A 23823-nucleotide genomic window follows, 5' to 3' on the forward strand; every position below is an offset into this window, starting at 1 on the left:
ATCCCGGATGTTTGGTTAGAAATTATAGGTTGCGTATTCATGCTATTGATCATCACAATAGCCATGATGCTCAAAAACTATATGAAACACAAATTTAGGCAGGTAAAACCCGCCACAACTCGTATCTAACCCATTAACAGTACCAAACCAAAACTGAGGAAAAGCGATAAATTCAAACCCAAAAATGTCACAATCGACAGTAAAGGCAACCCTGCCTAAATCGAACAGCAAATCAAAAAAAAATTAGCATAATTCCTTTGATGGCTCCTGACAAAAATAGTTATGAAGCAATAGGAAATTTTAGGACAGTGGAAATATGCAAAAACTAAGAAACTTTTAAAACCAGCCCATAACAAAAAAAAATGATGAATAGTCACAAAGAGAACCTATAAAAATATAAGTGAAGCGCTATACAAATTTGCAATAAGACATGTCGCGCTCATTTTCATCTTAGGATAGAAAAATGGTAGCGTAGGAAATACAAGAAACCTGATTGTAGATGATAAAATTGACTTAGGACAATTACTTATCAGGCTGTACACACATTGTACAAATGCCGCCAATACAGGACTTGGTATTTATATGAAAAACACAGTTGTCCTCATGGACAAATTGGTGAAAAATGATTATTTACTCGAGTAGGCAAATTTAAAATAACAAAAGTAGGTACCCAAATTCTCTAAGATCAAACAATTGCACAAACCCAAAAAGGTTGTGAAAGTGACAAATCCCGGTATAAAAATAATTCTTCATAAAAGTCATGACGATTCTGTCTTGGTGGCCGCCGCAGAAATCGCATGACAACTAAGATCAAAGAAATAGCTGGAAAATATGAATCCATATAAAAAGAACATTAAAGATACGAAAATTTTTTTTGCACCCACTGTACCTTCCACTTATCCATTAATAGAACTACTATCAATACATAGCTACCCCGCTCTTCCATCAGCAACCCCTCTATCATCTATGTAATTATTACAAATTTACCTTATTATGCATGAAAAATATCAAAAAAAAAAAGAGAAATCTTTCCCTTGAATAATATGCGGAATTAGTTTGATAAAATAAAATAAATACACTCATTTATTGCCTAGGTCTTATAAGGTCAAATTTTTTAAGAAAATAGCTCACTTTAACCCCAATAGATTAGAAAATATTAATAGCAAGGTTTCTTCTTCTTTAACTTTAGGTAGATAAATAATAAAAATTATTTCGATAGGAAAATGATTTGCATAAGTTAATAAGTAATGGTAGAATAAATAATGGTAGAAACTATAAAAATAATTTAGAAACTAATAAATAAATATTCCAATTCACTTGATTTGTAAGAACATGACGATTTTTAAGAGAGTCGACGCTCTTAAGGACCGGCTGTACAAAACAATTGTATAAAATTTTAATATAAACAATATAAATAAAATAAGTAAGATTTAAAAAATTTCTACATCTAAAAATCTAGAATTTTGAAAAAAAAAATGGACTTATACAAACAAAAAATATATATATATACCTAAAAAGTAAACAATATTTATAACAATAAAAATAGCAAGGTCAACAGATCAAACGCAAAGCAAACAACCTCTTTCACTACAACAATAAAATATCAAAATCATTGAAAACATGACAAAGAGTCTCATACAATTGGTCACAAAACAATTGTATAAAACTCTTTTTCTAAGGCGGATGGGGTAGCATTATTGCGGTATTACGCTGTATAAATTCCAAATATATTTTAGTAATAATCATATTACAATATTTTTCCCAACATAAATTATTGTACTAACCCAGACGATATGGAATGCCGAACATGAGACCTATATCCATTCACAGCTAATCAATTATACATATAAACATACAACCCATTGTAATTATACATACTAACATACAAGCCTCTTTTGGGAAAATACCGAAACACTCAAACTGATCTGCTGACGCTGCTAAATGTACAAAACTATATGTATGGAGTTATGCATACAAAAATACATGTATACAAAGACCGTATACAAACAGACATGTATGCATTCTCCATTCCCTATGTACTTATTTTTAGTTATTAGTATTTAGATATTTATTAATGTATAGGTTAAGCAAATTAGTATAAAAGACAAGAATTTATTCAATAAAGTGAAGATTTAAGTCGCAACCTTTAACTTGCAACGTCTTCTTATTCCATCAAACTTTTTACTGGTCCACCTTTATGGCGATATCTCGAAAAGGCGTCCACATATTGAACTAAGGCCCACGCCTTCTTAAAATACTCATTAATACCTTTCGTTTGACACCCATATTGTACAAACGCATTCTAGAGTCACCCCTGGTCCCCTTTATGTCGATATCTCGAAACGGCGTCCACCTATGGAAATAAGGATCACTCCCTTTTAAAATACTCATTAACACCTTTCATTTGATACCCATATCGTACAAACAAATTCTAGAGTCAACCCTGATCCACCTTTATGGCGATATCCCTAAATGGCGTCCACCTATAGAACTATGGCCCACTCCCTCTTAAAATACTCTTTAATACCTTTCATTTGATACACATGTCATACAAACACATTCCAGGGTTACCCTCGGTTCATTTTCCTACATGGTTATTTTCCCTTATGTAGCCACCATAGCTCTCAACTGAGTATGTAATGTTCGGTTACACCCGAACTTAACCTTCCTTACTTGTTCATAATATGAAACACACTTCGGACTTTTGGATATACTTTTTCTCAACATACCCAAAATTGTAAACTAAATGCCTTGATAAATATCCACCGAAGAGGATAGGTAGGTAATGGGCATGACAATAGGGCCACTATAAAGTGCTTGTAATTCGATCTTCTGTATCTTGCCAGTGCTAGAACAAAATATCTATATCTATTAATATTATAAAATGAAGTACCCAAAATGAGACCGGGACGGCTTTACCGATTTTCGTGAAATTTTCAAAGAACATAGATTTCAATCACGATAGTGTTTTTGCAAAAAAACATTGTTTAAAGCTATACAGGAAAGGAGTTACAGGGCTTTAAAATCCTATACCAATAATGTCGCTTTGATTTTCTTGCGTGTTGTCTCTTTGTTTATCAATTCAGACACAGTCAGAGACATAAAAGCATTGCCAGAAGCAAATAAGCGCTATTTTCTCTATAGTTTCGTTTATCCATATCGTTAGCAGTGCTCGCCTCAAATAATTTTTATTTTTAATTAAATCTGAGAAAAAAATGTACCCAATCCACTCATTTTCTGCATGCAGTCATATATCTATATGTTTGTATGCAGCTTATGGACTCCGAAATCACTCCACCGGTTCTATTCGAATTTTCAGGATAGCTTTACAGCACCCTGCAGAGGGTTCCTTTCAGGGAATCGGACCAGGGATCGATTGGGACTGGGAGGGGGATACGGACTGGGACTGGGAATAGGGAATGGAGAAGAATTGGTGAGAAAAAAAAGAGTGAAGGAGAAAGACATAGAGTTAGACGAATATAGAGAGATAAGGATAGATGGAGCGGAAAGGAAGTTAGGGAAAAAATGGAGAGGAAGAAAGAGACACAGAGAATGAATAAATGAATATGACATAGAAAAGGGAGGCGTGAATAAAAGGATAAGGAAAAGCGGGAGAGAGGGGGAGGGTCTGTTAGTTGGATATAAAAATGGATAAAAATTCATATTTTAAGCCGTATATTCTTTTCATGGTTTCCAATATTTGATTAAAACATAGCATTCCATAATTGTCACTGATATGTGAACTTCATTGTCTTTTACAGCTACCTATTATTCGCGAGCGTCGACGTTTCACCGATATTATGGATGAAGAAATAGAAGACGAACGTGTCCGCAGCCGAATAAATATGTATAGTTCAAATGATTCTTTTTCAATTCGCAGACTTCGAACAGAATTGGGTCCTAGGCTCGATGAATATACCGAAGCAGAAGCTTTAATTGAAAGTCAACGCGAAGGGTGCCTTCCATTTTTTAGAGAGAAACCGCAAACACTTGCTATAGTTGAATATCAGCCTGCACACATTCATTGCTTTGCGGTTGGTGATCCGAAACCATCCATCCAATGGTTCAAAAATGACATGGTTGTGAACGAATCGAACCGAATTAAAATAGTAACCGATGAAGACGGTAGATCGATTTTACGGTTCGATCCTGCTGTACATACGGATATAGGAATATATAAGGCCGTTGCTAGAAACTCATTGGGACAAACAGTTACGAGATGCCGTTTAGTTGTTGCTACCTTGCCAGATGCACCCGATTCTCCAGAAGTATCTGCTATTAGTGATAAAGAAATTCTTCTTAGATGGAAACAGCCGAAGGATGATGGCCATTCATCAGTTCTATGTTATAGTTTACAATATAAAGAGTATAACTCAGATTTATGGATGACTATTGCGGAAAATATTGATCACGAGTTTTACTTGGTACATGACCTACAACCAAACACAAAATACCAATTTAGATTGGCATCACGTAATCGCATTGGTTGGAGTGAAATGGGCATTCCTCTGACAGCTGAAACAAATTCTATAAACTCGTCTAAAATTCTTGTATCAAAAGCAATGGAGCATTCACAAAAACTCACAGAAAGCGGTCAGGAAATTGTTCCTGAAGAAGAGCGTGTTCACACTGATTACCACTGCGAATGTGAACCACCAAATTGGATAACGGACTCCAGCGTTAATGAAAAGTATAGTTTTATTTCTGAAATATATCGGGGAGAGTTCAGTACAATTGTAAAGGGAGTTCAAAAATCCACAAATGCAATAATCGTAGGCAAAATATTTGACCTTAACGAGCAAACTGAACCGCTCGTATTAGAAGAGTTTGAAAATTTTAGAACCTTGAGGCATGAGAGAATTGCATCACTATTCGCTGCCTATAAGCCGACTAATGCTCCACTAGCAATATTTGTGATGGAGAAGCTGCAGGGCGCTGACGTCTTGACATACTTTAGTAGTCGACACCGATACACCGAGCAAATGGTGGCAAATGTAATAACGCAGCTTTTAGACGCATTGCAATATTTGCATTGGAGAAGTTACTGCCATCTCAATATCCAACCAGACAATATAGTTATGGCATCTGTGCGTTCTGCACAAATTAAATTGGTTGATTTTGGATCTGCAAAGAGAGTCAATAAATTGGGAGCGAAAGTTATCGCAAGCTGCCTGATTGACTTTCAACCTCCTGAGATGGTAAATGAGGAGCCGATATTTCCACAAAGTGATATTTGGTCTGTGGGTGTGATAACATACATTTTACTTTCTGGAAAAAGTCCGTTCCACGGAGTTGACGAATACGACACAAAGCAGAATATATCATTTGTTCGATATAGATTTGAAAATATCTTTAGTGAAGTGACTCCGGAAGCAACTCGATTCATCATGTATTTGTTCAAACGTCATCCTACGTAAGTACTGCCTAAATTATTGTTTTAAAGAAATAGCCAAATAGGAAGAAAGGTAAAAGTTTTGAGCGGTTAAAGAAGAGTTTGAGATTTCTCCTTTGTGTTAAAATACAGTTTTTAACAGCTTTTCGTGTTCAAATGATGTATTTAAAATTTGTATATAAAATTTATTAAAAAGTTTGCAATGGCTGAAATATGCTAGACATAGACTCGAATTGACATGCAAGATTTCACATCTGGCCCATCATGTAATAAGTATAAGGTCTGTACAACAATAAAAATTTGACAGTCTTCATAATCCGTTTTAGATTTAGTATTAATGGGAAATGTTTAAGAATAATACTTTCTACTACTTTAGTAATAAAATGTGCGTCACTTTGTAGGAAAAGCCAAATAACAAAAGTGAAGAGAGAGAGAGAGAAAGCAAGAAAAAAAGAGGAATGGAGCAAGAAAGGAGAGGAAGTTGTAAGGAATTCAGAAATGTACAGGGAGTGGGAAAAATAGGGAGAGTATGTTGCAGGAAACAGGGACATGAACCAGATGAAAAATTCGAAAAATTTGGAAAAATTAATTTTGTAAACATATACATTGGAAGGATAATAATGAAATATAATATAAAGCAAGAAAATGTTTCAAATACAACTTTTACGAAAATGCTATAGCACCCTCAAGCGGAAGTATTAGCCGTAGCCAAAGTAGTAGAAACACTGGAAGATATTAGCTTAAACTGCAGAGGTGTTAACTTTTATATTGATAGCCAAGCAGCAATTAAGGCAATAATCTCACATAGCACAGCATCTAAACGTGTGCTATAGTGTAAGCAATCGCTGGAAAGAATCAGGACGGGGAAAAGCATACATTATATGGGGTCCCACGGCATATGGGAATAGATGGGTTTGAAAAAGCGGATGAACCAGCTAAAAAGCGCGCATTCCTTGAATATTAAGGTTTGGGGAGATTAAGAGAAGGCAAGAGGTGGACATGATCGACCAAGAGGGAAAGGCGTGGGTTCAAGCGCGGGACAGTAAAGTGTCGAAAATTATGTTTAGTTCTTACAACCTTATACTAACAAAGTTGCCTCTATCATTAAAAAGAGGGACTGTAGACTCTTGACAGGTATTCTGACTGGACACAGCCTTCTGGCGTCACATGCCTTTAAATTAGTTTTGGTCAGTGATAGCAGATGTATGAAGTGCGGGTTGGAGGAGAAAACTATCGAGCACGTTTTGTGCTCGTGCTATGCGCTTGCCAGGCTAAAACTCCAGCTATTAGGAGTGATACAGCTGTCAGATCTAGAAGCAGCAATTGGCATATGTCCTAGAAAGCTTCTAGTATTTGCAAAGAGGACAGAGTTATAACATAGGTCCTGATTTTTGATAGGGGTTTTCAGTTTGGTCATTATATAAACTTCTGGTACAACTACGGAATCACTCAGTCTATGTAAGGTCCTCATGGACCGGCCAGTTCAACCTAACCTAACCTAATCTATAGCATCCCAAATATTAAAAACACGAAAATCTCAAAGCGTATATTTCAAAAAGACTCAAGCCCCCCAGCGGGTTAGAGGGCTTAGAATATACCCGCGGTAGGTATGCCTGTGGTTAGAGGAGGCGACTAAAATACACAAATGATACAAGGGGTTATGTAGCGCAACCTTCAAAGGATTGCCAGCGCAATTTAAAGCTCCGCCAACCCAACTGACAACGTCACCTACCCTTGGCGAATCTCGTTTCTTTAGCAGCAGAGGTTTCGGCGACCCCAAGTTCCTCATGGAACTGGGGGGTCGGCGGGATGACCTAGCAGGTTCCATGTGGTCATACAAATCGTTCCCGAGATAGTCGGGCTTGTACCTTAATGGTGCTTCTTACGGGAATTTACCAGATCTATATCGGGCGACGTACCAGCAACATCGATAACACTCTCCAAAACTGTCGGGAAGTGTCTTTATTGCTACAATAACAACAACAACAACCATGTGTCAAGTTACATTTTAAATGAATACCCTCTGTATTGAATTTCATCTAATTTGAATACTATTAGATTCGACCCTGACGGACAAACGACAACACTGACAATAGCAACGGACAAGAGAGAGAGACCGAGTAGTTTGTAGAGAGTTGAATTGAACCGTGAACGAGGACAGTCGTGTTTGTAATAATCTATTTTACCAAATATTAAAAATTAAATAATTAAACGCAGTGAACTATAAATTGTGTGAGTCTATTTATTCCGGCTATTTTGGCAATTTTCAGAGTGGGATAAAGATCCAATCTGTGGGAAAAGAATCCAATTTTTGTAAGCTTTTGAAAAATATGCAATTTGCAGAGTAAGCGAAAGAAAAGTACGTGTACGCGAGGGTTTATAAGGAGAAGAAAGAAAAAAACCTGTATGTACACGCGAATAAAATCTTAAAAAAAACGGTGTGTGAAATCTTAATGGAAAAGATGAACAGAATTGCTAATTTAAATGTGGTACAACTTCGGGAAAAGTTGCGCGATGCGGGTTTGCCTATGTCAAGTAACAACGCAAAATTAATCGAGCGGTGGTATGAACACCAACAAAGCGAAAGATTTTCAAGTGCGCTAAATGAAAGCGTAGAACGGCGGTTAAATGGATTGGAAAGTGTTGTCCAATCGGTGCGTTTTGAGACAAGTGAGGGTGTTATTATGCCATTAAGTGCATCCTCACCTGTTAGGTGCTCTGAGCAACAGCGTAACGTACAGGAGAACATGAGAAGCAGCATGTCGCGCAGCCAGTTATTCCTCTAAGCGCAAGCAGACGAACGTTTGGTTCAAAGTTTGCACAAGCATCGACGCCAGTTTCGCGTCATGTCCAATTCGCCGAACCATCAGTTGCAACGTCATTGAATTTCGAGAATAATCATATTTGGGAGCGTCGACGTCAGCGGCTGAAAGAGAAAATACAACGCAGTATCCATTCGCGCATATGGGATACACACAACGAAATGGTAATGGTAATATGTCGACGTCAGCGGCTGAAAGAGAAATTACAACGCAGTATCCATTCCCGCATATCGGATACACACAACGGAATGATAATGATAATTTGTCAACATCAGCGGCTGAGGGAGTAAATACAAATACATATTCGTTCGCTCACATGGAGCATGCAGACGAAATGAAAATCAAAACGTCGAATTTACAACAATGCATAATGTTCGGAGAAATACAATGCCGACATATGTACATAATAATATGTTCACGCCGTCGAGTTATGTGCCACAAAATGGAATGTGGGACAATCGTTTAATTTCATATGGTTTTGGGAACGTTAATGATATTATACAAATTCTGTCGAAGTTCGATCCGAGTGACAAATCGTTCTCGTCCATACAGTTTGTTGGTAGAGTTGAGCAACTTCTACATGTATACGGGTGGAATGAGAAAATACTTCTCTTTACAGTGCAAGCAAAATTAAAGGGCGCTGCAAAAATGTGGATAGACTCTGCACCAATTGTTTATGTAAATTGGTCGTGTTTTGTTGAAGATTTTATTAATCAGTTTCCGTCAATTATTAATTCGGCGGATGTACATATCGAATTAATGAATATGTGCCGGGGAGCAAATGAAACTCCCGAAATGTTTTATTATCGGGTGTTTGGCTAAAGGTCACCAAGGTAAAGTGGATGACCAAGCGGTAATAAAATATGTAATAAACGGTTTAAATGACACAGATATGAAAAAGTGTTTATCGGTGGCAAAGTATGTAACATGTAATGATTTATTACACGCAATAATAAGCTATTGTGCGTATAATGTAGCAAAGATCAGCGCGCCGGGTAAATGAACAATGCAAGAGAAAGAAACAAAACGTCCGACAAGCGAAAAGCAGTCGATAGGTGAAATTATTTGTTATAATTGTCGTAAAACAGGACATATATCGCACAAATGTGGTGAAAAGAAACAAAAATTAAAATGTGGAAAGTGTGGTGAAATTGGTCACCGTGTAGCAGATTGCACAGTCCGAAAAATGCAACGCAATCGAAGATGAGCCAATAAAGTTTACAGTGAAAAGAATTTTGATAAATGACAATGAAATTGAAGCTTTTGTTGATACAGGTAGCTCACGTTCGTTAGTGCGAAACTCAGTTGCGAAAAAGATAAATAAATGTTTAAAGAAAAATGCTACGTACGTCTCAAAGGTTTTGGAGGCGGAATGTTTGAGTGTTTTGACAGGATAAAAGTCGAAATGGAAATTGATAATGTGAGTGTTTATGTACACTTGTTGGTTGTTGATGACAATTTGATTGAAAACGATATTTTGCTTGGGCGTGACGTACTATGCTCGGGTAAAAATAAATACATAATTGATGGTGACAATCTATATGTTCAAACTAGTGAGGTGAAAACTGTAAGCGCGATTGAAGATAAACCTACCATGGGCAAATATGGTGATTTAAGTAAAATTTTGTGTAGATATGAAAAACGCTTTTCTACGCTGAGAAAAGCTAACATAGGTAAGATGTGCATTAAACTTTCCGCTGACCAGCCGATAACTATGAAACCGTATAGGTTGCCTTTTGCAAAACGCCCTATAGAAATGAAATAGTTCGGGACTTATTGGAAAGAGATATTATTCGAATATCTAATTCATCATATGCTTCGCCGATAGTAGTAGTTTCGAAGAAAAATAATGAGTACAGAATGTGTGTTGACTGTCGACAGTTAAATCGGGTTACTGTCAAACAGCCATTCCCTATGCCAATTATGGACGAACTTTTCGCTATACTCACAGGTAATCGGTACTTTACGGTGTTAGATTTTAATATGGGTTATCATCAAATCGAGGTTGATGAAGATAGTAAGCAATTTACCGCGTTCGTAACTAATGATGGACATTATGAATATAATCGTATGCCGTTTGGTCTGGTCAACGCGCCGGCGGTATTCCAGACCATGATGAATAAACTTTGCGAGAAAATGAAACCGCGAAAAGTGATCGCGTATCTCGATGATGTAATTATACTGAGCGTAACCGTGTGTGATGGCCTAGAAACACTTAGCGAATTTTTAGCGTTGCTTGAAGAAACAGATTTGACTTTGCGGCGGGATAAATGTAAATTCTTGGCCACGGAAATAGACTTTCTCGGGCATAAAGTAAATGCGAATGGTATTACACCGGGCGAATGTAAAGTAAAAGCAATTCGTGATTTTCCAATTCCGACTAATGCAACAGAAGTACGTCGATTTCTGGGTCTTACATGATTCTTCAGGAAATTCGTTAGGAACTATGCAATCATTGCCAGATCATTACATAAGTTAACTGCAAAAGAGGTCGCAAATAATTTTATATGGGGTGCTATAGAAACAAGACAGCCAGTTTTGGTATTGTATGACTTTAACGCAAAACATGAAGTTCATACAGACGCCAGCTCAATTGGTGTAGCAGCTGTGATGATACAATATAGTGACGATGGTAAAACTTGGAATGCCGTAATGTATTTAAGTAGAAAATGTGATGAAGCAGAATCTCGTTACCACAGCTACGAGCTAGAGGTTATGGCGGTAGTTGAAGCCTTACAGCGATTTAGGGTATACCTGTTAGGAAAATCTTTTAGGTTCGTAACCGACTGTGCAGCAATAAGTAACTTCAGAACAAAGAATAAACTAATTCCGCGCATTGCTCGTTGGTGGATGCGCCTATCCGAATTCGATTTTGAGTGTGTCCACAGGCCTGGCGTTCGTATGAGTTATGTGGATACATTAAGCCGTGCGCCTATAGCTGGCGAAGTAGAGGTTGAAAATGCAAACATTATGCAGGTATCTTTGCAAACAGAAAACTGGTCATTAACTATGCAGCTTCAGGATGCGAAAATACGAGATATCATCGACGTGTTATGTGGAAAGCGTAAATCTGATCAAGTTAAACAACTGAAGAATGATTACCAAATAGATAAGAACAGACTTTATCGACGTGATGGTGGTAAGATACCCTGTGTTATACCAAAAGCTGTTCGTTGGCGTATTGTTATGTATTGCCACGACGATATGGGTCATTTTGGGCTCGAAAAAACAATTCAACGAGTGAAACAACATTTATGGTTTCTCCGTATTAGAAAGTATGTAAAGGAGTACATATCCGCTTGCGTAGAGTGTTGTTATAACAAAGTGGTTGGAGGCAAGCGTGAATGTACGTTATATATTGATTCTATTACGCCTATTCCTTTTCATACGATACATGTTGACCATCTTGGTCCTTTTGTAAAAATCAAGAATGGTTATACATATGTTATTGCAATAAGCGACGCCTTCACTAAGTACTTAATAGTGAAGCCAGTAAGAAATACGAAGACGCAACCAGTAATCCATGTTTTGAGTGAGCTTAGCTCATATTTTGGATTGCCGGCGAGAATTGTAAGCAATCGTGGGACAGCATACACATCTAAGCAATTCGAGAAATTTTGTGACGACCATGATATTCAGCATATAAAAACTGCTGTCAGAACTCCTTGTTCCAATGGCCAAGTGGAGAGGGCCAATCAAGTAATTCTGAATTTTCTTCGAACTTCCGGTACCCATGCTAAAGAGTGGGACGATTATTTACAAAAGTTACAAACGATTTAATATTTGATTTTAAAATCCGGGACGTAATTCGAAACCGACTTTTAGCTGCAGTCATTGAAGACCCTGTTGAAATCCCTATGGCAGGGAGAAGGGCAGAAGCTCTTAGTAAAATACAGCAACAGCGAGAGAAATGGAAGAAAAGATTCGACGAAAAGCAAAAATATCCCACTGAATATAAGGTAGATGATTTGATAGTAATTTTGGATGATATACAATCTACTGGTGAATCACGTAAATTGGACGCACGATATCGCGGTCCATATGTTGTAAGTAAGGTGATTTGTAAAGACAGATATTTGGTTGAAGATATCGATGGTATGCAGCATAAACAGAAACGATTCAGTTCCATTTATTCATCTGATCGAATGAAACCGTGGTGTGCACTACCACCTACTATAGATGATGACACAACAGGTGATAACATAGAAAACGACGATAATCCAGATGACATCGAGGCGATGTCAGAGTAGGATGGGCCGAGCTGTCAAGTTACATTTTAAATGAATACCCTTTGTATTGAATTTCATCTAATTTGAATACTATTAAATTCGACCCTGACGGACAACGACAACACTGACAATAGCAACGGACAAGAGAGAGAGACCGAGTAGTTTGCAGAGAGTTGAATTCAACCGTGAACGAGGACAGTCGTGTTTGTAATAATCTATTTTACCTAATATTAAAAATTAAATAATTAAACGCAGTGAACTATAAATCGTGTAAGTCTATTTATTCCGGCTATCCTGGCACATGTAAATTTCTCAAAAGTTCCTTTTTGCATGCAGCTTCTCATTTGTATTGAGTGCACATTTGCAGTAAGAAATTTTTGAACAAGTGCAGAATACATATATTTGTTATAAACAAATTTTTAAAATTTAACATAATAGAGAATTTTTTGCTTATTCAAACCGTCTATTTTTTTTGGTGCAAATCCAAACTTTGGCTGTAATTCCACGCCAAAAGGTCTAGCTATCGAAATATCTCCAAAACTGCTCCGCGGATTTTAAATAATTATAACCCTAAAGTAGTTTATAGAGATTCCTTTCAATTGATATTCACAATACTTCTCTGTTCAACGCCTTCCGCCTTAAGCACCTTCTTGCGATAAAAACATATTTTTTTGTAAAAATTTTTTTTAGAAAGATGTATATTTGTATTACCTACTAGCGTACCTACCCGGCAGACGTCGTCCTCACCTGTATTTTAAAAGTGGACTGACCTTTCCTTTATCACTCTCTATATCATCGAATAGACTACAACTTTACTACTTTTTCTCCCATTTCTCTTCCTGTTCTTTCCTTATTGCCTTTATGTCTCTCTCATTCTAATTCGCTATCTTACTCCGAAGCCCACTCGCACTTCAGCTTCCACTCTCATTCGCACTCCACCTTCCCACTATTACTGCCTCATACACTCTATCTCTATGATCCAAATTTCTTCATATATGGAATCTATATAGCAAATATTGGGTACCCCATTCAAAAAATTGCAGAGGCATTGAGAATAAAGTTTTAGTTTCATTCACACTCTCACTCCTCTCCCTACTTCCATGACATCTACTTCTTCCACCAAATTACCTCATATATGGAATGTATATACACATTATTGGACAACCGCTTCAAATAATTACGGAGATATCGCATTTACATTTTTGCTCCACTCTCACTCCGACTGCCACTTCCACAGCCTCTACTTCTCCCACCTAAATTACTCCACATATATGATATATTTATAGAATCTACACATTGTCAAATATTGCATACCCCTTTCTAATACTTATGGATACTTACATAGGAAATTTAAATGTTTGTTTCATAATATAATTCACATATCAAATATTGTGTACCTCCTTAAAATAATTACATAGATGTGGCGAATTCAAATTTTTGTTTCACTTCTGCTCGGACTTTCGTTCTCATTTTCACATCCACTCACTCCCACACTCTACCTCTTCTTCACAGTTCATTCACAATTACAAGGCTCGCGTACTTCACTTAAAACGTGTTAAAATAAAACTTATTGACTCTTTCTCAGCTGCTTTTCTACCCTCGGTTTTTCTCGTTCACTTATTTCTCTCACGGTCTGGACTTTTCGCAGTCGTCTCCAATAGTGCTTATTTATTTGCATCTATGTATGTACCTCTTATTGGCTTTGGCTACATACATGTACATCTGCCATCTTCTTCGCTCTTACCAGCTGACCACATATATATGGCTGCTCGCTTTGATGTTTACATGTATGTGTGCTTCCTTGCTTTGCTATTGTTGTGCTTTTAGATATTAGCAGCATAGTGATGTATCGAAATGCTAATCGCCACAATAAGGAAAATACTTGCTCTTTCATTTCCTTGCAAAACATGTATATTCTACACCGTCCTATCGAGCGATCATATTCGAAGCTAAAAACAGATATAAATGACACATACACATACCCATATATTGGGCGTGGCACCGCCCACTTTTCCAAAATTGTATACAGGTTAATGTATAGGGTACATATACTCTTATCAATGGTTTGAGGCAAATAGACTCAGATTTTCGCTAAAAGGAAATCTCTTTTGGCAGTTTGCGTGGCGTTTAGCGGGCTTAGTACGCACTAGATATTTGTAATGTGAAATTGGGCATGTTTATTCATAATTTTAATTTGTTTACCCATTTTAGTTTATACGGATTGCTACATACTTTTAAGTACTGTTATATAGCATTGTAATTTATACTTTATTCTAATACCTATAATATACTATTTATATTTTTATATATACTATTATTAATCTATAATAAACTTAAGTCTGCTTGTATTGTGCAATAAAAGACTAAGTCTTATAGCGCTGATGTATCTAAATAATTAATAATAAATTGATATTGAAATCGTCTAGAGTCTAGAGTCTTGAATTTTGAAATTTGGAACAAACTTGCTAGGTGGTCCAAGAACAGTAAGAGTTCTAAAATACGTTCCGACTTGAAATTTTGTTTTCGAGTTTTTAGGAACTTCCCCATACTATAGAGATCTGAAATTTTGTACGAAATTTGCGGTTATATTAGGTTGTAATATTTGGGTTTTCTTGCAAAGTTGGAGTCTTCCCACCGCCATCTTCCCGTACAGCTAGATTCTTGAAACTAAAAACATAATACAAAATTGTATGTTAGGTGGTCCAGGGATCATGGAAATTAATTAGTTCTTCCAAGCGTGGAAATTTCGCTTTCGAGCTTAAGAAACTTCCGATAACCCAGTGACCTGAATCTCCCATGACTATGCACCATAAGGAATAAAATTATCTTTAGCTAGTCCAGGGATTGTGAAAATTAAAAAAAACCCTTCGATCTTGGAAATTTTGCTTTTGAGTTCTAAGGAACTTCACAACAACCCAGAAACTTGAACCTTTCAACGAATCTTCGGGCTTTATAAGGTTGTAATATTTAGGATAAAAGAGTTGTCTAGATAGGACCGGAACTGGGATGTTCAGAGGTATTAAAAGTCTATTCAGAATTTTGGAATCTAGCTATCGATTTTTTAGTAGCTACTACAAACCTGAAACTTTACATATAGTTCAGGTCACTTTGACAATGCAAAAAATGGAGAAAAAAAAAAGAAGACAAAAAAATTTTAAGTATTTCCTTTATATAAATAGACCAAAGACACGAAAGATCTTCGAAAGATTTATGGACCTCTACACTGAGGGAAAAAAATAGTAAAATCAAATACAAACGCATATGATTTGAGTAAAAACGTTAATGAAAGTGCTGTATAGAGCAAATTATTTAAATCAAACATGCACATATTTGATATGACATTGAACACGAAATTATTCGAATCGAATATGCAATATTTTAAGTTCAATTGAATACTTTCATAAAAATTTTACTACATAGTTTTTGAAAGCGATCTGAATACGAAATATTTGCGTGTAATAAAATGATATTCACATCCTATTCAACTAAAGCACTTTTTACAACATTAGTTAGGCCAATATTAGAATACGGCTCGATAATTTGGAATCCGCGTTATCAAGTCCATGCAGACAGTCTCGAATCAATACAAAAACAATTTTTACTATTTGCCTTAAGAAATTTCCAATGGGACTCTTTAACTAATCTTCCACCTTATACTAATCGATTAAAGCTTATCAATCTTCCAACTCTTGCTAGTCGAAGGGAAATGCTTGGTGTGATATTTATGACAAAACTTTTAAATGGATCAATTTCGAGCCCATTCCTTCTGAATGAAGTGAACTTTTGCGTTCCCTCTCGGACATCGAGACACTTCAAACCTCTTCTGCTGAAACAATGTAGAACGAATTTCGAACAAAATGAACCTTTTCGGCGTTTATGCCAAGATTATAACTCTCACTCAAACACATTTGATAGCTCGGACTCCCTTTTTTCTATAAAAAAGATTGTTCTCACCTCTCTAAATTAATGTATAATACGTTTGCTTCTGTTCTCTTTAAGTATTACGCTTGGCTGATGAAATTTCTTCTGTAGCTGAGCAGTCTCAGATCGTGACGCTTGACAAACCGCTGCCCATCAAAGACTCGGCAAAATAAAAAAAAAAAAAAAAAAAAAAAGTTATTATATATATATATATAAATCGATCGCGTGAACAGGATTAGCCTGGTTTCATTGGGCCACTTGAGGGCAGCGCGCTGCCACAACGTCCATTAAAAAAAAAAAAAAAAAAAAAAAAAAAAAAAAAAATACGAATAATTGAATTAAACAACTTTCATATTTAATTGTTTTTTGAGTATTAAATAGTATATTTAAATTTAAAAATATTTAAACTTGCTTTTGCTGGAATTAAAAAAACGACTTTTACGGTTTTATAGATACTTATTTTTATTAAATATAACTTTTGTTGTACATATTGTAACGAACTTAGTGAAATTCCGCTTATTCTAAATATTCTGCAAACGTTCGAATCGCTAAACTGTTGAATAAATAACTCCAATATTCAATAATGCAAAAATGGTCTTCACTAGACTACTTTGAAAGTACTTGACAATAACACTTAACTTCACAACCAATAGCGTGCTTAAATCAAACTGATTACTGACTACTCAGCTTGCTCTGCTTATACTCTCTTTTGCCTTGTCTAAATGTCTAGACGTTTCCTCTTCTAGAATCCTATACCTGGTCACAATATATACGCGCGTGTATTTGTAGTTTCCAGCTATATGCGTGTGTATATGTGAGCACTTCTTCGGCTGATGATGGCATGCGTTTGTGAGTATCTCTCTGGTGCTTGTATTTATGTGTGTACACGTTTATGTAGCTTGCTTTAAGGTTTTCGTTGTTGTGCATTTATTTAGTGATGTGAATATTCGTCACACTTCCCTCCACCTAAGTCTGATCGGCCCGATCAGAAAAATCTCTCGATCGAACCGCTGCTAGCCTCTCCAATTGAACCACCCTTCTATTTCGTGGTTTCCCAATTGTTTGTATGCGGTAGATGACATCATTGATCTTCTTCACAACTCTGTACGGGCCTTCCCAACTGCATCAAAATTTAGATGGAACACCTTTCCGCCGGTGAGGCTTGTACAGCAGTACCAAATCTCCCTCCAAGAAACCTTCCGAATTATTGTTCTTGTCAAACCTGTGTTTCATCTTACTACTCATTACCCTGATTCGATCCCTAACACTCTGTTGTTTGGCCAATGAACTACTTCGTAGAGCTTGCGATTGACGGATTGGCTTCGCATAATCAGTATCGTTCCGACTTTTCACAAGAGTAGTGCACCCTGGCTTGAAAAAACCCTCGTATTCTTTCTGCGAAATTCTTTCCTTCATTTCAGTGCGTCCCTTTGGGTTTGTCAATGCCAGTGTTTTTCTCGCATGTATCTATGATTTGACTTTGTTTGGCCCATTCGTTCCATCAACCTTTGCCCGATTTAATGACTTTGGTGGTCTTTGTCGAATCGCCTCCACCAGCACTCGCTTACTGCTGAACCCTTTCTCCAAACTGAAGTTAAGTGGTATATCCTGGTTCTTATAGCATATAATCCTTCTCTGCATCTCGATCCTGATGTCATGGTCAACTAAGAAGTCCACTCGCAATATGACTTCATCAATCGTCTCCGCGACAACGAATTTGTGTAGAACCGTGACCTTTCCAATTAAGACTTCACATATCACTTCTCCCTGAACTTGGTTATACTCGCCAGTGACCGTACGCAACCTTGCTCAAGGTAATGGCTTAACTCCGCTGTTTACCAAATCAGATCGGATTAAGGAATGAGATGCTCCCGTATCTACAGTCAGTACACGCTCGTTGCCATCCACATTTCCTTTGACGGTAAGACTGCTCGATTTTCTTGCAATTTGCGAGATAGATATCACAGGACATTCAATAGGAATCTCCTCCAGCTTTGCGTTTACGACCAGCCAAGTTGGAACTACCAGGACCGGTGCTGCAATGACAAGTAAATTGACTTGGGTTACCGCTTTTGAAACACTCCAGCTTTTTTCTGTTGTGATCCCTTCAGTGCTTCCAAAATTGTGTCTACCCAATCTGGCCTTTCCACTTCCACACGGCGACCCTTGTATGCTGGTTTACTCAATAGGGAGGCAGTTTCCTGAGTCAATGCATGTGATACCGTTTCTGCGAATGTGGATTTTGGGTTTGCACCGCTCTCTTCGTTTCACCATCTCGTATTCCATTGATAAAGCACTGAATTTTTACCCTTTCGGTGTATTCCACGGGTGCGTCAGCATTTGCCAAATGAGCCAACCTTTCAACATTTGAAGCAAACTCTTGCAAAGTCTCATTAGCTTTTTGGTAACGGTTTTGCAATTCTATTTGGTGTATTTGCTTCGGTATCGCCTTTTTAGAGCGCCCATCAATGTTTCGTATTTATTTCGTTCTCCCCCGGAATGGTCTGTAAGATTTCAGCTGCAGGTCCTTTCAATGCGACGAACAGCGCAGTAACCTTATCTTCAGTATTCCAGTTGTTAACTGCTGACATCTTCTCAACTTGAAGCTTAAATACCTGGAAAGGAACAGAGCCGTCAAACGATGGAGTTTTCACCTTCGTATTGCCTGCTGAAACAGCTGGGTGATTTAATTGCAACTCCTTTATACGACCTCTCAAAGCATTCACCTCGGCTTCGATTTTTTCTTCAAACTGCGTTAATTTCTCGTCCATACGCGCTTTGAGTTTTGATGATATACGCGACTCTTGCGCTTCGAGTTGTACTGTATGCGTGCCTCTTGCTCTTTCAGTTGTGTTTCCATCTTTGATGTAATCTGTGTCGACATTTGTGAAATACGCGTATCTTGTGCTTCAATTTTTTATGTTTTGCGTGTCTCCTGCGATTCCAGTTGGGATGCCATATATGGCTTCTGTTCTTCCAGTTGAGTTTCCATCTTGGATGTTACTGTCGACGTTTGTGCACATATTGCAGCCAAAATCTTGTACAAGTCTGTGCTCGTAACTGTCTGCGGTGTTTCATTTTTCTCCTCCAATTTTGTTGTCTCATCGCCATCAAGATGAAAGACAGACTCTTCCACGTTAAATCCTTCTGATTCCATTGCCTCACGTAGTCGTGCATGAAGTTCGAGTTTATTGCCGGTTTTATTCAATCCAGGGCTCTCCAACTCCTACTTCAGTTGCTGGACCCTCAATTCACTCAACTTTGCCATGTCCTTGTTGTATTCGAAATCTTCGGAATTTATTCAACAATTCCTCTTCTGACACCAATTGTAACGAATTTAGTGTAATTCCGCTTATTTCAAATCTTCTGCTAACATTCGAATCGCTAAACTGTTGAATAAATAACTCCAATATTCAATAATGAAAAAATGGTCTTTATTAGGCTACTTTGAAAGTACTTCACAATAACACTTAACTTCAAAACCAATACCGTGCTTAAGTCAAACTGATTACTAACTACTCAGCATGCTCTGCTTATACTCTCTGTTGCCTTGTCCAAATGTCTAGACGTTTCCTCTTCTAGAATCCTCTACCTGGTCACCAGCCATACGCGCGTGTATTTGTAGTGTCTAACCATATGCGTCATTGTGAATCAAACTAAGTGTGATATCTTATCTGTCAACTGTCTGACAGGACGCTCAATATGGCTACTTTTTAGCGTTTTGACAGGGTGTTCAATACGGCGGCACATAGTGCCAGCTATCTTCAGAGGGTGATAGAAAGATATACAGAATGAGACAGCGATAGTCAATTACAAATCAGGTGATCCAATCACTTTGGAATTTTGACGTCTATGCAGAAGATGTCACACTTACGCAAAGTGCTTAGGAGGCTACGCGTCATAGACGCTGCAGGCGAAATTTGTACGCTTTGATGCCGAACACATGTATTTGAATGGAGAGCTGCATACGAGGCGTCAGCTGCATGAAAGCGACAAAGTATGAAATTTTCGTGTAGCTAAGCGTGCAGCAATGTTGGTCGCTGAGCGTACGTACGCTTGAAAAAAAGGAAAAACAAGTTGTTTATGCAAATTGGTGTAATTAGTTAAAAAATGTTACTTCAGTTAATAAAAGTGCGTGAAAGGTATATTACCAAAGCGAAAAAGAGTATTAACCACCACAACAGCTTGGTTAGACATTGTTGCGTTTTAAAGGCTAAAAAGTGTTGGAAACTAGAAATCACCCTTTTCTCTCGTACGCGGTGGTTTAAATTGCCTTTCATAATTTACAAAGGCACGGGGATGCAAACAACGTTTAATACCTATTTTCCTTTGGTTTCGGGGACGGATATAGCTGAAGAAATTTAATTTTTTATTTTTTTCAATAATTGTTTGCTTTTTGTAGCGACGCTCGAAAGTAGCTTCGTGTGCAGATCTTGAAGCGTAGAGAAATTGTAGCTATATGAAATATCTTGTACGCGTCTATGACGCGTAGCCCGTGTGCACCTAGCGTTAGTTTGATTCACAATGATATGCGTGTGTATATGTGAGTACTACTTCGGCTGATGATGACATGCGTTTGTGAGTACCTCTCTGCTTCTTGTATGTATGTGTGTACATAATGATTAATGTCTTTATGTAGCTTGCTTTAAGGTTTTTGTTGTTGTGCATTTATTTAGTGGTGTGAATATTCGTCACAATATATAGTTATATTAAGGCACAAAATAAGCTGAAATGCTATTACTATATCTAATAAAAGTTCTGCATAATGAAAATCACATAATGGAAATCATCTTGATCATCTTTTTTGTGGAGCTCATCACCAGAACAGACCTAAATAAATATAAATAAATATATTAATATTTATAATAATCAACATTTTTCACTTCAAGTTTTTATTACGCCAATAATGCACAGAATCCTCACAAAATGCACCGTATGGTTATTCAGCCACAGGTCGCTGAGCATACGTACGCTTGAAAAAAAGGAAGAACAAGATTTTTGTTTACATTTTTTTGTATGCAAATTTGTGTAGTTAGTTAAAAAGTGTTTCTTTAGTTAATAAAAGTGCGTGAAAGGTATATTACCAAAACCAAAAAGAGTATTAAACACCACAACAGCTTGGTTAGACATTGTTGCGTTTTAAAGGCTAAAAAGTGTTGGAAACTAGAAATCACCCTTTTCTCTAGTCCGCGGTGGTTTAAAATTGCCTTTGATAATTTACAAAGGCACGGGGATGCAAACAACGTTTAATACCTATTTTTCTTTTGTTTCGGGGACGGATATAGCTGAAGAAATTTATTTTTTTATTTTTTTCAATAATTGTTTGCTTTTTGTAGCGACGCTCGAAAGTAGTTTCGTGTGCAGATCTTGAAGCGTAGAGAAATTGTAGCTATATTAAATATCTTGTACGCGTCTATGACGCGTAGCCTCGTGTGCACCTTGGCTTAGTTTGATTCACAATGATATGCGTGTGTATACGTGAGTACTACTTCGGCTGATGATGACATGCGTGTGTGGGAACCTCTCTGCTGCTTTTATGTATGTGTGTACATGATGATTAATGTGTTTATGTAGCTTGCTTTAAGGTTTTTGTTGTTGTGCATTTATTTAATGGTGTGAATATTCGTCACAATATATAGTTATATTAGGGCACAAAATAAGCTTAAATGCTATTACTATATCTAATAAAATTCTGCATAAAGAAAATCACATAATGGAAATAATCTTGATCATCTTTTTTGTGGAGCTCATCACCAGAACAGACCTACATACATATAAATAAATATATTAATATTTACAAAAATCAACATTTTTCACTTCAAGTTTTTATTACGCCAATAATGCACAGAATCCTCACAAAATGCACCCTATGGTTATTCAGCCACAGAAAAACTGCTCTGCTACGTCCAGCGCTGGTAGCATGAACGACGTTAGCAAACAATGTGTATCGTGAACCAGTATGAATAAATAGAACGTCTTTTAACTTATAAACTACTTTATTGAACAAAGGATAAATTCTGAGTGGATGTTTTTCTGTCCAATTCAAATTACGAATGACAATTACAAGAGAAAGTGTCAAAACAGTAATGCCAACTGATTTCTAATTAATGAGGTTGACATCTGGCAATAAACGTAAAATGTGCGGTTTCGGTCGCTACATCACTCCCCTTCCAAAAACATCGTCGCCATCTGAAAATGTGAATCATGCTTATTCTTCTTCTGCTGGAAAACACGCCGGATTCAATCTGTCTATCGAAACTGTGACTGGCCTTGTTCCTATCAAAATTGTGTACGTCTTCGGATATCTGTTCATTACCAGGTACGGGCCCTCATACGGTGCGTTTAGGGGTGATCGTATTGTATCATTTCTATGTAGTACATGACTGCCAACTCGCAAATCCTTCGGAACAAACAGTGGGGTTTCTCTATGATGCGATGTTTTCGTTGGTTTGATTTGTTCAAAATGCTGTCGTAGTTCCTGTATGAAGATATGAATAACTGTGTATGCCTCACTGGTATCTTCGAGAATAGCGCCTGGCAGGCGTATCGCCTGCCCATATAATATTTCTGCTACCGAGGCTCCGAGGTCCACTTTCACTGCCGTCCGCAAGCCTAATAGGGCTATAGGTAACACGTCCGTCTAATTCGAGTTGGCTTCGCGACATTTCAACGCCGCTTTTCAGACTCGGTGCAATATCTCGACCAACGCATTTGCCTGGGTGTGGTAACTCGTGGCATGGATATATTTGGCTCCCAAGAGTTTCGTTAGTTGTTGAAAAAGAAAGCTCTCGAATTGTCGACCTTGGTCCGTGGTGAAAATCTGTCGACGCATGTCAAACAGTATGTGTAGCCATTCGATGATGGAAAAAGTGCAACGATGTCAACATTTATATGTTCCAAGCGTCTGTTCGGTACGGCGAGGGTTTCCAGCTCACTCCTCGTATGCCTCGCAACTTTGCACCTTTGACAAGCAGGACAACTTCGTACTCGAGCACGTATATCGGAATTCAGGCCTTTCCAAACGAAGTTTTTGGATATCAGCTTTACGATCGACCTTGCACCTGGATGTTCCAAACCATGTACCGGATTAAAGACTACTTGGCGTAATGGGGCTGGGACGTAAGGTCGCAAGATCCCTGGCTGCTATGCACCGTCTACCATTTGTTGCAATGCCGCCCCATAGCGAAATCTGAGGCGTCCGTCATTAATGTAATCGTGGTTCCAGCAACGGGGTAGGCTATGTGTGCTGCGTTGGCCAATTGCGTCTTCAACTCTTGAAATGCCGTGATGGTTTCCGACGTCCAATAAAGTCTGTGCGATCTTTTTTTCTTAGAAGGACCCATCATCTTTTGTAACGATGCTTCGACAGCGGCAGCGTGTGGTAAAACCACCTGTAAAAATTTACCGCCCCAAAAGACTTCGAAGCTCGTGGACTTATTGCGGCTGCTTACAATCAAGG

At 37.6% G+C, this 23823-nt stretch overlaps 1 protein-coding gene across 11 annotated transcripts in view; it reads left to right on the top strand.

The window, feature by feature from the left end:
* Obsc (Obscurin) overlaps positions 1–23823 on the top strand; it is a 2548720-nt gene that overhangs the window by 2491239 nt on the left and 33658 nt on the right. For all 11 annotated transcript variants that reach the window (XM_067772951.1, XM_067772955.1, XM_067772952.1 and 8 more), the window contains one exon: positions 3762–5413. In XM_067772951.1, the coding sequence (XP_067629052.1) occupies positions 3762–5413 (1652 nt within the window). The remainder of the gene's footprint in view (positions 1–3761; positions 5414–23823) is intronic.

The sequence above is a fragment of the Eurosta solidaginis genome, chromosome 3, assembly GCF_040869045.1.
Source record: "Eurosta solidaginis isolate ZX-2024a chromosome 3, ASM4086904v1, whole genome shotgun sequence".
Lineage (NCBI taxonomy): Eukaryota > Metazoa > Arthropoda > Insecta > Diptera > Tephritidae > Eurosta > Eurosta solidaginis.